At 56.3% G+C, this 15,143-nt stretch overlaps 1 protein-coding gene across 2 annotated transcripts; it reads left to right on the top strand.

Annotated features, from left to right (window-relative positions):
* Positions 1 to 169: 169 nt before the first annotated feature.
* Positions 170 to 13,218, top strand: RPS6KA4 (ribosomal protein S6 kinase A4). 2 transcript variants are annotated; one of them, XM_024255887.3, is made up of 17 exons: positions 170 to 333; positions 421 to 492; positions 1,206 to 1,424; positions 1,520 to 1,635; positions 2,177 to 2,284; positions 2,512 to 2,592; positions 2,685 to 2,788; positions 2,894 to 3,044; positions 6,326 to 6,490; positions 9,176 to 9,304; positions 9,482 to 9,615; positions 9,718 to 9,811; positions 10,447 to 10,620; positions 10,700 to 10,894; positions 11,227 to 11,386; positions 11,565 to 11,728; positions 12,286 to 13,218. In XM_024255887.3, the coding sequence occupies exons 1-17, from the start codon at positions 279 to 281 to the stop codon at positions 12,481 to 12,483; spliced, it is 2,319 nt and encodes a 772-aa protein (XP_024111655.1). In that variant the 5' UTR covers positions 170 to 278; the 3' UTR covers positions 12,484 to 13,218. The 2 variants fall into 2 exon arrangements, with proteins under 2 accessions (XP_024111655.1, XP_024111656.1); XM_024255888.3 differs by having other exon boundaries at positions 224 to 333; positions 421 to 446.
* The last annotated feature ends 1,925 nt before the right edge of the window (positions 13,219 to 15,143 follow it).

The following is a 15,143-nucleotide window of genomic DNA, read 5'->3' as shown; positions in this document are numbered from 1 at the left end:
CCCGGAGAATCGAGTAAGGTCCCGGAGCGCACGGCCCTGAGGCCTGGCCTGGGGGCTCGGGAGACAGGGCGGCCCCAGCCGGCCGCCCACCGGCAGCCCGGCGCTGTCACGTTCCAGCCGCCTGACTCAGGCCGCGCAGGGCGGGGAGCCGGGAGGCGGTGCCGGCGCCCGCCTCGGCCCCGGAGGCGGCACCAGGAAGCGCCCGCCCCGGCCGGAGCCGCCATGTAACCGGCGCCGCCCGGAGCCCGAGCCGCGCGGGCCCCAGCGACCCGCCCGCCATGGGGGACGAGGACGAGGATGAGAGCTGCGCCGTGGAGCTGCGGATCACAGAAGGTGGGTGTGGGGCCTGACTGCGGCTGCCCGGGTCAGGCCGGGACGGGTCATGGACCGGCTGGGCTCATTCGCCCCCTGTGCCCACAGCCAACCTGACCGGACACGAGGAGAAGGTGAGCGTGGAGAACTTCGAGCTGCTCAAGGTGCTGGGCACGGGAGGTGAGGACCCCCATCCACCGGGCAGGCGTCCCAGGCGCAGTGCCCCTGACCTCCTGCCTGCTCACTCTTGGGCCTGGGCCACGCCACTGAGCAGGCCCCCCACCCTTTCCCGGCACGGCCTGCCTTGCCTGCCCCGCCCTGCCTCGCCAGGGTTTGCATGCCCACTTCCAGGGCACTCCACGTTGACATCACTCCTCCCTCCACGGTCCTGTGCGTGCATGCCCCCCTGGATTTGCCAACACCCTGGGGAGGGGGACTTGCGCCCCTCTCAAGTGATTTGCATAGCTCCTCCCTTTTTTCCAATATAGGATCCCCCTCCCACATTTTGCAAATGCCCCAGCGCTGGTTTGCGCATCCCTTCTCCAGCCAGGTGCACACCTCTGCCTCCCTTCCTTGCACTGGCGTCTTTTCACATCCATCTGATCTCTCGCAGGTTTGCCTATGCCCCGCCCCCACGCCTCGCAGCAGGCCCCCTGGAGTTGCATGCTCCCCAGCCTGGTTTGCAGATCCTTTCCCTGGTTTTGCTGGGCACACTCCCGGGGTGTGCACACCCTTTCCTTAGAAGGCTCTGCCAGCTTTTTGCACACCTGCCTGTTGCCCCAGCTCCTTCGCCTCATTTGCACACCCTCCTGGGTTGGCATCGCCCCCACCCCCCATGCCTGCACCAATCTCCCGCTCACAGCCTACCCTCCACCCACTCGCTGCTCCCACAGCCTACGGCAAAGTGTTCCTGGTGCGGAAGGCGGGCGGGCACGACGCGGGGAAGCTGTACGCCATGAAGGTGCTGCGCAAGGCGGCGCTGGTGCAGCGCGCCAAGACGCAGGAGCACACGCGCACCGAGCGCTCGGTGCTGGAGCTGGTGCGCCAGGCGCCCTTCCTGGTCACGCTGCACTACGCTTTCCAGACGGATGCCAAGCTGCACCTCATCCTGGGTGAGCGCACGCCACATCCCAACGGGGGTGGGGTGGCTGGGGGCAGGCGAGGCCACCTGATGGGGCTGCTTCCTGACTTCCACTGCACCTCCCAGACTATGTGAGCGGCGGGGAGATGTTCACCCACCTCTACCAGCGCCAGTATTTCAAGGAGGCTGAGGTGCGCGTGTATGGGGGTGAGATCGTGCTGGCCCTGGAACACCTGCATAAGGTGGGTGAAGACCTGGCCGCAGGCTGTTGCTGTGGAAACTGGGTCTGGGCCTTGGAAGGAACCTGCACGCAGGGCAGCCTCAGGCTTCCCCCTGGACTTCCTGGGGGGCCAGTGGTGAGCTGGGTGGGAATTGGAGCTGCTTCCCCAGGACCCCTTGCAGGAAGCCTCAACGTTGCCTGGTGGTGTCCCCTCCCCTGGCACCTCCTCGAAGGGGCTTTCCTCTTTCAGGGAACTCGGGGCTGCGTTCACAGAACTTCCTCAAATGGAAACCTCACGGCCTGGCTCCTAAGGCCTCCTTGAAATGGAGCTCTTCACACAGACTTTCCTCTCTCTGGGACCTTGGGGCCTGATCCACGGGGCCCTCCTTCTTTGCTTTATATCTTAAATGGCCTTTCTTATTCAGCGGCTCTGCCCTGGAGACCCCTCTACAGGCAGATGACTTTCTCTGGGGGGGTCTCCTTATCCCGAGCACGGCCAGGAGCTGCAGGAGCTGGGGAGGGTTTGGGGGAGGAAGCCTCAGCACCCCTCTTGCTCCTACCAGCTCGGCATCATTTACCGAGACCTGAAACTGGAGAATGTGCTGCTGGACTCCGAGGGCCACATTGTCCTCACGGACTTCGGGCTAAGCAAGGAGTTCCTGACGGAGGAGGTGAGTGGAGGCCATCTCTGCCTGCAGTGCCCCATTCAGTCCTTCTCATTCCTGCCTCTTCCTGCTCTGGGCCTGCATTCTGGGGCTGCAGAAGTGAATAGCTCCAAGAAGTTTCCACAGCTCAGCTCTCCAACCTCACAAGTTGAGCGAGTCTTACTCTGGGACTTGTGGCGCACTGGGGCACAGGAGAGGCTTTGACATCTAAGCAGGACCTCTTGCCCTCCCAGAAAGAGCGGACCTTCTCCTTCTGTGGCACCATCGAGTACATGGCCCCTGAAATCATCCGTAGCAAGACGGGGCACGGCAAGGTAGGTTGGCAGGGAAGTGGGGCTGGGGGAGGTGGAAAGGTGGGGTGTGAGGCAGGGGAGATGCAGGCCCTCACCCCGGCTCCACCCGGCAGGCTGTGGACTGGTGGAGCCTGGGCATCTTGCTCTTCGAGCTGCTGACGGGGGCCTCGCCCTTCACCCTGGAGGGCGAGAGGAACACGCAGGCTGAGGTGTCTCGGTGAGTAGGGCTGGATGTGGAGGGTGGCCAGGGGGCTGCAGGGCCTGCCTGGGCAGGGCTGTGGGTGGGGGCTTGCTGCCCCTGACGCCCCCCCAATCCTCCCAGACGGATCCTGAAGTGCTCCCCTCCCTTCCCCCCTCGGATCGGGCCCGTGGCACAGGACCTGCTGCAGCGGCTGCTTTGCAAGGATCCCAAGAAGCGATTGGGCGCGGGGCCCCAGGGGGCACAAGAAGTCCGGAACCACCCCTTCTTCCAGGTGAGGCTCCTGACTCAGGGCCCCACACCTCCTGGTGCCACGTGTGGCTGCTGTTCCAGGTTGAGGTTGTGCCTGGCCAGTTTCACTTTATTTGGAAATCCCCCCAGAGAAAGAAAGCAAGTGTGTGTCAGCTAGGTTTCTCTTCACATCCATCCCCACTGAAACTTGGCAGATGTGTTCCTGAAAGAAGGGATTCTAGGTTCATTGGCTGTCGGGGCTGTCAGGGATTTGAGAATGGATTGGTCAGTCCTTTCATTGGACAGACCCAGAGAAGGCAGGTGACCTGCCCCAGATGGCACAGTAAATGGTGCCGAGCTGCGAATAGACCTTGGCTCTAGATAGATCTCCTGCTGGTCCAAATCAGTACGAAAACCCACACTTATGGCTTTTAGCACCCACCCAGCCATTTTGTTTTTTGTCCCTGTACAGTCTGTGTGCCTGTCATTCAGATGGACGGTTGATCAGCACGCATAGGTGTTTGCTCACTTGTTAGGATCACACACATGTTAGAGTACAGTGCAGAGTGAATCTGGCCACGTGAGAATGCACTGACTCAGAAGCTGGGCCTGGCCAGCGTCATCGCCCAGCAGGACTTTGTAACAGTGAATACCTACTGTGTGTCGGCCCTTTGCGGACATGAACTCATTTCACCCTCACAACTACCTGATTCTTATTTTTTAGACGGAGTTTCACTTTGTCTCCTGGGCTGGAGTGCAGTGGCACGATCTCGGCTCAGTGCAACCTCCACCTCAGGGGTTCAAGCGATTCTCCTGCCTCAGCCTCCCAAGTAGCTGGGATTACAGGCACAGGCCACCACGACTGGCTAATTCTTATATTTTTAGTAGAAACGGGGTTTCACCATGTTGGCCGGGCTGGTCTGGAACTCCTGACCTCAAGTGATCCACCTGCCTCAGCCTCCCAAAGTGCTGGGATTACAGGTGTGAGCCACCGCGCCCTGCCACAACCACCTTGATTCTTGTCCCCATCTTTACAGATGAGGAAGCTAAGGCTCCAAACAATTAAGTACTTTGTCCAGGAAGTGATGGAGCTCAGATTCAACCCAAGGCTGAGAGGCTTGAATGCCTGTGCTTAATGGTCTTCTGCTTAAGTGTAGGCATCAGATTTGCCACTTGTCTGACATCTAAACAAAAGCACCCGTTTCTGGGTACTTATTGTGGGCCAGGTACTGTGTTACTCATACTTCGAGTGCCATCTCTTTGAATCTTCCAAGCCCTGGGAGGGCCTGCCTGAGATGATTTCTTACATAGGGATCTATGTCTTTGAGGTGAAGACGTACCTTTGCACGGGGTGGGGAAAGCATCTGGGCAGTGTTGGTTTCTTTCAGTGAATTCTGCAAGCCCACCCTTCACCTATGCTGGGTGCTGTGCTGGGTGCTGGAGTGGGTTGACCAGTCATACAGGAGAGGCCCCAAGGTCTTCAAGGCCGGATGTGTGGAAGGGTGTTTCCCTCCTTCTGCCTTTTCTTTTTCTTTTCTTTTTTTTTTGAGACAGAGTCTCGCTCTATTTCCCAGAGTGCAGTGGCATGATCTTGGCTCACTGCAACCTCTGCTTCCCTGGTTCAAGTGATTCTCCTGCCCAGCCTCCCGAGTAGCTGGGATTATAGGTGCGCACCATCACGGCCAGCTTATTTTTGTATTTTTAGTAGAGTCAGGGATTCACCATGTTGGCCAGGCTGGTCTCAAACTCCTGGCCTCGTGATCTGCCCGCCTTGGCCTCCCAAAGTGCTGGGATTACAGACATGTGAGCCACCACGCCTGGCCTCCTTCTGCTTTTTCTTGGACAACTTCTTTGGTGAGAGCAGTGCTCAGGTCCTTGATGGTAGAACTGGAGGCTTCCAGCTTGAGTCAGTCATCTTGGCTACAGTGACAAAAAGTCCAACTCAAAATGGTGTTATCTGTTGGAATCAAGTTTGGTGCTAGTCACAGAGATCAGAATGAACAGAGTGACCTTTTATTATACTTTTATATAATACTTTTATTATACTTACTTATAAATAAGTGGCTTACTTATTTTTCTTCTGACATAAAAGAAGTCCAGATTAGCAGACCAGGGCTGCCGTGCCGTCTTCACAGTGCCATATTGTCTTCAGGAATCCAAACTCTTCTTCCTTTTTTTTTTTTTTTAATTTTTTTTTTATTCTTAGCAAGTAGCTTCTATCCCTGGGGTTGCTTCATGGTCCAACATGGTTGCTGGAGCTCTTGCCATCTAAGCTGTCCCCCAGGTAGGGAGCAGGAGGAAGGAGAAGGGGTAAAAAGGGCACTTGCCACCTAGGAACCTCCATCTTCAGGATCTTTTACTGGGATCCTACCTAATAATTTTTTTCTGATAAGTTTTGGTCACCCCTAACTGCAAGCAAGTTTGTAAAAATATTCTTTTAATTGTGTATATTGGTTCCTGGAATAAAACTGGGGCTATGGTACTAAGGAAGACAGGGAGAATGGATATTGAGCAGGCAATCAACAGGTTCTGCCGCATTAGCTTAAACATAAAAGGGCATGTTTTGGCTCCCATAAGTGAAAAGGCCAAGGGAAAGTGGTCTGACTTAAGGCAAGACCACATCCAGGTGCTGAAACTATGTCCCTTGGTTCTGCTTTTCTGCATGGGGACTTCATCTAACCCTGAGAGGGTCCCCAGTAGTTCCAGACCACATCCTCTTAGATTTAAGTCCAGCAGGAGAGAGAGATTTGTTTTTCATGCTAATTCTTTTTTTTTTTTGAGACGGGGTTTTCGCTCTTGTCACCCAGGCTGGAGTGCAGTGGCGCTATCTTGGTTCACTGCAACCTCTGCTTCCTGGGTTCAAGTGATTCTCCTGCCTCAGCCTCCCGAGTAGCTGGGATTACAGGTGTGCACCACCACGCCCAGCTAATTTTTTCTTTTTTTTTTGGTAATTTTAGTAGAGATGGGGTTTCACCATGTTAACCAGGCTGGTCTTGGAACTCCTGACCTCAGGTGATCCAGCTGCCTTGGCCTCCCCAAATCCTGGGATTATAGGCATGAGCCACCACGCCCGACCTTTTCACACCAATTCTATTAAGAATTCCAGAACTGACTAAGTGTGGTGGAGTGGTGGTTCTCTAAGGGGAATAGGGATTGTGTTACCAGAGGGAGAGACAAGCCAGGGAGGCAGGACGAATAGCTGCCCACCCCAAATGCCAGATGGGCCCTTGCCTCATGGAGGAACTGCCCAGTGAGGGTGGGCTGAGTGGAGGGAGTTTCTCGTTCCTGACCTTTGACACCTAATCTCTGATTCCCTTCCCTCAGGGCCTCGATTGGGCTGCTCTGGCTGCCAGGAAGATTCCAGCCCCATTCCGGCCCCAAATCCGCTCAGAGCTGGATGTGGGCAACTTTGCAGAGGAATTCACTCGGCTGGAGCCTGTCTACTCACCCCCTGGCAGCCCCCCACCTGGGGACCCCCGAATCTTTCAGGTGAGGGGAAACTCATGGAACCCAGATGCAGGAGAGATGAGATGTTGCTGTCTGCCTCAGCCCTGGCTGACCCGAGGACACCGCCTAGGCCTTGTGTCCTGATTGGGACTCAGCATCTCCCCTAGATGTCTCCACTTAAAGGGGACCTAGGGTTGTCAGTCACAGAGACCACCTGGGCAGGATGTGTGTTTGATAGTTCATGGTTTATCTTTAAACCTTCTGTTAATTTCCCTTCTATTCCATCATCTCTTTATTGTTATGTAAAAATATTGTTTAAAATTATTCACTTGCCACTGGGTGTGGTGGCTCACACCTGTAATCCCAGCACTTTGGGAGGCTGAGGCAGGTGGATCACTTGAGGTCAGGAGTTCGAGACCAGCCTGGCCAACATGGGGGAACCCCGTCTCTACTAAAAATACAAAAATTAGCTGGATGTGGTGGTATGCACCTGTAATCCCAGCTACTCGGGAGGCTGAGGTGGGAGAATCGCTTGAACCTGGGAGGCGGAGGTTGCAGTGAGCCCAGATCACACCATTGCATTCCAGGTTGGGCGACAGAGTGAAACTCCGTCTCAAAAAAAAAAAAAGAGATCTTCACTTTCTCACGTGGACACCTAGGAGGAGATGCATGTTGATATTGTGGCTTTGCATGCCCTTGGCATAGCATGGTACACTCGTGGAGGGACAGGTCCCCTCCACCGAATTTTTCTTTTTTTCTTTTTCTTTGTTTTTTTTTTTTGAGACGGAGTCTCACTCTGTCACCAGGCTGGAGTGCAGTGGCTTGATCTCGGCTCACTGAAATCTCTGCCTCCCAAGTTCATGCGATTCTCCTGCCTTAGCCTCCTGAGTAGTTGGGACTACAGGCGCACGCCACCATGCCCAGCTAATTTTTGTATTTTTAGTAGAGACGGGGTTTCACCATGTTTGCCTGGATGGTCTCCATCTCTTGACCTTGTGGTCCGCCTGCCTTGGCCTCCCAAAGTTCTGGGATTAGAGGCATGAGCCACCATGTCAAGCCCCCTCTACTGAATTTGAGAAGCTTACACCTTTTGGACAAGTCCAAACTCCCTTTGTTTGGGCATTGAGGCCCTTCACGATGTGGTCCTTGCTTAGAACCTTAGCCTCAGTTCTCATCATTTTCCTACTTGATGCTCTGGAGGGCATGATCGAACTGCTCAGAAGTTCCAGAATATACCTCTGTGCCTTTGCACTTGCTGCTCCTGCTACCTGGAGTACATTCTCTACAGTAGTCTACCTGGCAAGCTTCTACCCCTCTTTTAGGCCTCCTAGTCTGCTCACCTGGCCCAGGGGGTCACCCTTTCTTTGTGCTGCAGTCCTCTGTGGACAGCATCTCCTTCTGTGCAGTTTATCATGTTGCCATAATGATATCATATCATTAACACTAAGTAAACCAGTATGGTTTGTTTAATAGACAGACCAAGTATGGCTGGATAAGTCCCTTCTCTGAAGCTCTTAGAATTGACAACTCTATGCTTGAATGTCCACATTCCATTCCATTGTCTCACAGCCCTCATGATAAAGTTCTTTGTCTTGAATTGGTAGGTACTTTCATTCATTCATTTAATGATTCAAAAATGTATAGTGAGTGCCTAAAATATTCCAGGTATGGATCTAGGTACTACATTTTTAGGAGAAGATGACACATAGTTTATTTTTTAAATTATTTTAAAAAATTAATTAATTAATTAATTATTTAGAGACAGGATCTTGTTCTGTCGCCCAGGCTGGAGTGCAGTTGGGCAACCATGGCTCACTGCAATCTTGAACTCCTGGGCTTGAGTGATCCTCCCACCTCAGCCTGCCCAATAGCTAGGACTACAGGCAAGTGCCACCACACCCAGATAATTAATTTTTTTTTTTGAGACAGAGTTTTGCTCTTGTTGCCCAGGCTAGAGTGCAATGGCATGATAGCGGCTCACCGCAACCTCTGCCTCCCGAGTTCAAGCGATTCTCGTGCCTCAGCCTCCCGAGTAGCTGGGATTACAGGCATGTGCCACCACGCCTGGCTAATTTTTGTATTATTAGTAGAGATGGGGTTTCTCCATGTTGGTCAGGCTGGTCTCAAACTCCTGACCTCAGGTGATCTACCTGCCTCAGCCTCCCAAAGTACTGGGATTACAGGCATGAGCCACCGCGCCTGGCCACGACACACAATTAAAATGACCCTTGAAAGCTCCTCAAATTGCCAGGACACGGATCTTTAGGAAAAGCAAAGAATTATCTCTGGTTTCTTTTTGCATTTCTTCAGTAGCTCCCCTTGCAGAAGAAGCCAAAGTCTGGCTTGAAAGGGAGGAATAAAGGTTTTTTTCCTCAGCGGATAGAGTTGGTTTCTCATAAGCTAAGCGTGAACTCAGGCCACACTTTCAATACATTCATTGGTCCTTTCAGTACCTTCAGCCCTTGGCACCTGGGGAGGAATAGGTGGTCACTCTGATGAGAAAGTTGGGGTCACAGGCCGGTGGGGACAGACATGGCCCCAAGTGATTATAAAACCAGGTGGAATAAAATGTGTCCACACATCCTGTGTGTACTAGAATGCAACTGGAACACCCCTCACTGCCCACTTGTCCAGGGTCTTGCCTCTGCCTGGTTCCCCACCAGAGTCTCCTCACCCGCACCCCCAACCCCCATGCCCATGCCCATTCCCCGTACTCCCGCCCTGCAGGGATACTCCTTTGTGGCACCCTCCATCCTCTTTGACCACAACAACGCGGTGATGACCGATGTGCTGGAAGCACCTGGTGCTGGAGACCGGCCAGGTCGGGCAGCGGTGGCCAGGAGCGCTATGATGCAGGTGCTGGGCTGGGCTGGGGGGAAACTGGTTTTAGGCCCGGGGACTCTAGGCCTAGATCCAACTGGTGCCCGCAGCGTGAGCTCAGTGAGGTCCTAAGCCTCTCCGACATGGGGCGTGGCGGGGCCGCGGGGCTACCAGGTGGGACCTCTGACGCGCTCCCTTCGCCTTCGCCTCCAGGACTCGCCCTTCTTCCAGCAGTACGAGCTGGACCTGCGGGAGCCTGCGCTGGGCCAGGGCAGCTTCTCTGTGTGTCGCCGCTGCCGCCAGCGCCAGAGCGGCCAGGAGTTCGCGGTCAAGATCCTCAGTCGCAGGTGGGGGGGCCCAGGCGCGGGAAGGGGTGGGGGTGGCAGAGCGCTGTCCCGGGGGCAGGGCTGAAGCGCGGCGACAGTAACTCTTTCTGCTCCGTCCCCCAGGCTGGAGGCGAACACGCAGCGCGAAGTGGCTGCCCTGCGCCTGTGCCAGTCACACCCCAACGTGGTGAATCTGCACGAGGTGCATCACGACCAGGTGATGGCTTCTGGCCAGGGGAGGGCCGAGAGAAAAGGGGCAGGCGGCGGGGCTTGGGGGCACTATGGGCGGGATCTAGGGGCGAATTGGGCGGGGCCTAGCGTTTGATTCCGGGCCCAAAGGGAACAGGGAGGCGCAGGAAGTGGACTTTGAGGGGAGTAGGGCCTGAAGACGGGAAGGCGGAGCTGAGGATGGACAAGAAAAGGGACTTTGGCCGGGCGCGATGGCTCACGCCTGTGATCCCAGCACTTTGGGAGGCCGAGGTGGGCGGATCACTCGAAGTCAGGAGTTCGAGACCAGCCTGGGAACATGGCGAAACCCCGTCTCTACGAAAAATACAAAAATTAGCCGGACGCGGTGGCGTGCGTCTGTAATCCCAGCTACTTGGGAGGCTGAGGCACAAGAATCGCTTGAATCCTGGAGGCAGAGGTAGCAATGAGCCGAGATCGTGCCACTGCACTCCAGCCTGGGAGACAAAGCAAGACTGTCTCCAAAAAAATAAGAAAGAAAAAGGATTTTGAGGACGGGGTGCTTGAACATGGGCGGGGCTCGAGGGCCGGGGGCGGGGCCTGGGTGGTGGGAGGGGCTCGCCACGGTGGGTGGGTGGTGACCGTGGCCCGCCACGCCGCCCGCAGCTGCACACGTACCTGGTCCTGGAGCTGCTGCGGGGTGGGGAGCTGCTGGAGCACATCCGCAAGAAGCGGCACTTCAGCGAGTCGGAAGCGAGCCAGATCCTGCGCAGCCTCGTGTCGGCCGTGAGCTTCATGCACGAGGAGGCGGGCGTGGTGCACCGCGACCTCAAGCCGGAGGTGGGCGAGCGGCCTCGGCGGCGGGGCGGGGCTGTGGCGCCAGGGGCTGTCTCTGACCACCACCCCGCCGCCCTCGCAGAACATCCTGTACGCCGACGACACGCCCGGGGCCCCGGTGAAGATCATCGACTTCGGGTTCGCGCGGCTGCGGCCGCAGAGTCCCGGGGTGCCCATGCAGACGCCCTGCTTCACGCTGCAGTACGCTGCCCCCGAGCTGCTGGCGCAGCAGGGCTACGACGAGTCCTGCGACCTCTGGAGCCTGGGCGTCATTCTGGTATGGGACGCGGTCCTTGAGGCGGGGTCAGGGTCGCTCGGACCTGGCGTCTTCCTGATGTGCAGCAGCACGAGGGAGGGGACAGGGGTCATCTTGGTGGGGGCGGCTGGGTTTCGTCTGAAGCTGGGATCGGGGTGGTTCAAATACAGAGGCGGGGTCGCTCTGATGCTAGAGTCGGAGCATCCGGATATTGGGGGTTAGAAGTCAGGGTTCACCACGCGTGGGTCTCAGGAGTGCCCCTAGTGGGGAGGGTGAGTGGTTCTGTGGGAGCGGAGGGGTCAGCCTCGGCCCCGCAGCCTGGGCCGGTCTCACCTTCCCCTCACCCCTCCTAGTACATGATGCTGTCGGGGCAGGTCCCCTTCCAGGGGGCCTCTGGCCAGGGCGGGCAGAGCCAGGCGGCCGAGATCATGTGCAAAATCCGCGAGGGGCGCTTCTCCCTTGACGGGGAGGCCTGGCAGGGCGTATCCGAGGAAGCCAAGGAGCTGGTCCGAGGTGCGGAGCTGGAGGTCACAGACCATGGTTGGGGAGGGGGACGCTGGGACAGGGATGGTCACAGGGTCAGGTGTCCTGGATGGGGATGGGTAGGGGAGGAGAGTGGGGCTGTTACGATCTCTTTGGGGCTCAGCCTTTACGCCAGGCTGCTCCCCACACTTCCTTGCCCCGCTTCCAGGGCTCCTGACCGTGGACCCCGCCAAGCGGCTGAAGCTCGAGGGACTGCGGGGCAGCTCGTGGCTGCAGGACGGCAGCGCGCGCTCCTCGCCCCCGCTCCGGACGCCCGACGTGCTCGAGTCCTCTGGGCCCGCAGTGCGCTCGGGTCTCAACGCCACCTTCATGGTAAGGGGCGGGGTCTGTTGAAGGGAAGGGGTGGGCGAAGCCTCGAGAGGTGGGGTCTGGGGAGGCCCGGCCATCGGAGCCCAGAAAGGGGAGGTGAGGCCGGGCGCGGTGGCTCACGCCTGTAATCCCAGCGCTTTGGGAGGCCGAGGCGGGCGGATCACGAGGTCAGGAGTTCGAGACCAGCCTGAACAACATGGTGAAACCCCGTCTCTTCTAAAACTAGAAAAATTAGCCGGGTGTGGTGGCGCGCGCCTGTAATCCCAGCTACTCAGGAGGCTGAGGCAGGAGAATCTCTTGAACCCAGGAGGCGGAGGTTGCAGTGAGCTGAGATTGCACCACTGCACTCCAGCCTGGGTGACAGAGCGAGACTCCTTCAAAAAAAAAAAAAAAAAAAAAAAACGGAAGGTGAACCGAATCCGGTGGTCGGTCTTGGAGGCCAAGGCCCTGTCGGCCTTGACCTAGGCGGCTGGAGGCAAAGTCTGGGAATGGGGGTCAAACTAGATCTGGCAGCCGGGGTCAGGCGGGAGTGGGGGCACTCACCCTTTCCTTTCTGCCAGGCGTTCAACCGGGGCAAGCGGGAAGGCTTCTTCCTGAAGAGCGTGGAGAACGCACCCCTGGCCAAGCGGCGGAAGCAGAAGCTGCGGAGCGCCACCGCCTCCCGCAGGGGCTCCCCTGCACCAGCCAACCCGGGCCGAGCCCCCGTCGCCGCCAAAGGGGCCCCCCGCCGAGCCAACGGCCCCCTGCCCCCCTCCTAATCCCCGCCACTGTGACCCCCTTTTCTCATAGGGGCTGTGACCTGGGAGCCCGGTTCACTCCCGGAGGCCTCTGCCAGCGGCCGACTTGATCCCCAAGGGACTGTCCTTCCCTCTCCTACCCTACCCCATTCCCAGACAGAGCAGAAGTATTTTTATAAGCAGAGAATTTTTTATGTCTTACCAGATAGAGATGCAGGGAAGGGGGGGCCTGCTGGGGAGTGGGGTTTGGGGGGCCCTCTCCCACGACACTGCCTCTTCTGGGCAGAAGGCCCCTCCAGGGGGACTGCTCCAACAGGAAAGAGCCCCTCCCCCACTTCTAAGCACTGAGTTAGGAGTGCTAACTCCTAAACTGGGACCCCCTACCCTGTTCTCCCCTGAGGCCCCGTTCCTGGGAGGGGCACTCCTCAACTGTCACTTTATGGACTGTCTGTGCAATTACGTCCACCAAAGACCTGTGTTGGGGGGACTGAAGGAGAGGCCCTGGGGGACCCTCTGAAGCATTTCTGCCTCACTTTATGTCATCTGCTTCTCCCCTATTGGGGCTAAGGAAGGAGATAGGTGGCCCCTAAAAGAGGAGGCCGTCTTCTCACCCACCCCCTCCCCTTTGGCACAGCTACTCCTGGCTGAGGGTGGGGCCTTGGGGGTCTGGGCTGGGCATCCATGGTCACTGCCTCAGCCCATCCAGGCTGTGCCTTTGACTTTAAAATAAAAGTCCACCCAGTGCTGTGTGTGGCATCTGTGTGTTCTCGTTCGTGTTGTGGGTGTCTAGAGCAGAGATTCTGGGCAGACAGGCTGCTAGCCCGTGGAGTTTGGAACCTCAGTGGGGAGGGACAGGCAGACTCTTCTGGGCAAGAAGATATTCTTTGTTCCTTGACTTTTGCTATGAGCAGGAGGGCACAACTCTCATCCTGGGTGTATATCTGGACAGCTCTGCTGGGTATCATTTAGGATATTCTTGGTTGTAAATACAGCTGCTGCTTGACTTAGGGTGGAACTACATCCCGATAAACCCAACCTGAATAGAAAATGCTGAAAGTCGAAAATACATTGAATGTCTGCAACACAGCAGACGGTGCCCGACTTAGGATCGTTTGACTTAACGGCTTTCAACTTTACCATGGTGCCAAAGCGATAGGCTTTCAGTAGAAAACGCAAATGGTAAGCAGCTTCCTGACTTATGATGGGATTACCCATCGTAGGTCGAAAAATTCGTGTCAAGCGTAAGTCAGTCGGGGACTGTCTGTAAGAGAAAACCCAACCCAAACTTGCTTAAGCAAAACACAGGGTTTTCGGGGGCTCTTGGAACTATGCAGCTTCTCGATAGCTTCAGGCAAGACCTAATCCAGACTGAAGCACATGATCAGGACTCAGCTGCCGAGTCTGCCGAGATTTTATTGTTTTCTTGGTGGTGGTCCAGTCTGGAGGACTCTCCTTATGGACCCAAGACGGGTGCCAGGCACTCCAGGGGCTCCAGATGGAAATCTAGAGATGGAAGTGGTTTCACGGTTCCCAAGGGAAGTCCTGAGATGTGCTCTGATTGGAGCCACTGAGGTCATGTGCTCACACTGAACCAATCACTGTGGCCAGGGAGGCAGTGTGCTGATTGGCTTAGGTCTGGATCATGGCCTCCCCTCTGGAGGTTCATTGGGTGGAGAGTAGGGGAGGGGTGGGCCCTGGAGGGAGGTTACTTGAAGCCGGCTGGGTGGTCAGTGAAGGTGGGAGTGAGCGGATCAGCCCTACTCATTAGGGCCCTCACTGGGATCAGAGCTTGGTTCCCCTCAGGGAGTGTCTGAGACTCCTCCCTGTGTGATCCCTGCGGGGTGTGTGTGTGTGTGGCCATAGGGCGGTTGTGGTCTGAGCACCTTTGCCAGCACCGCAGGTAGGTTCTTTTGTCCACACATGGGGATGTCCTGACAGCTCCCGCCCCAGGGTCTGCCTGAACCCCACCCTGGGCCGCCTCCCCATCGTTTCTCTCCCTGTGGCTACCCTGTGAGACCATCTCACGTGGACCTTCCCCTCCTGTCCCCGGGAGGCCTGGGGATCTGGGCTGGGACCCAGAGGTGCCCAGGTGAGGCGAACCAGGCAGTCCTTGTGGGCAGGTGGGGCTCCGGGGGAGTGGAAAGGGCGGGTATGCGGGCGCCAGCTGTGTCCCATCCTGGTGGTCTGAGAGAACAGGAAGGGGCCCAGGACAAGGCCCTCAGGAGGAGGGAAGAAATTCTGAGGCTTTAATTCTGACTCCTGTGTTACCAGCTGTGTGACTTTAGCAAGTCACCTAACAGCCCCAGCCTCCTCTATTTGTCGAAAAGAGGAACTAGAGAATTAACAGATGTAAGAGTGTGGTCACTCAGTTACCAGGAATTTATTGAGATTTACTGACCTTTTCCAATGTGTAGGGACCCTCCTGAGCACTCTAGGCGGTAATCTCATTGAAGGAGATGAAAGGGTCCCATTTCATCAGATACTCACAAGCACTGAGTATTACCATTTCAAAACCTTTGCTAATTGGGTGGATGCAAAATAGTCTCTCATCTTAAATTTCTTCACCTCTCATTCCATGTAACTCACAGCCACCCTATGAAAGAGGTATCCTTAGCCTCATTTCTTCCTTTTAATTAATTAATTTAGCTTTTATTTAAAAAAGAATTTTTTTTTTTTGAGAT

This window comes from Pongo abelii, chromosome 9, assembly GCF_028885655.2.
Source record: "Pongo abelii isolate AG06213 chromosome 9, NHGRI_mPonAbe1-v2.0_pri, whole genome shotgun sequence".
Taxonomy (NCBI): Eukaryota; Metazoa; Chordata; class Mammalia; order Primates; family Hominidae; genus Pongo; species Pongo abelii.
The sequence above is the reverse complement of the archived record's forward strand: the minus strand, read 5'-3'. Positions and strand labels throughout refer to the sequence as shown.

Excerpts from the sequence above, each read along its gene's own strand:
- RPS6KA4 (XM_024255887.3), top strand. The coding sequence starts at position 279 with ATGGGGGACGAGGACGAGGATGAGAGCTGCGCCGTGGAGCTGCGGATC. Across the intron at positions 6,491-9,175 it reads GGGACCCCCGAATCTTTCAG|GGATACTCCTTTGTGGCACC; the intron begins GTGAGGGGAAAC and ends CCCGCCCTGCAG. Across the intron at positions 10,621-10,699 it reads ACCGCGACCTCAAGCCGGAG|AACATCCTGTACGCCGACGA; the intron begins GTGGGCGAGCGG and ends CCGCCCTCGCAG.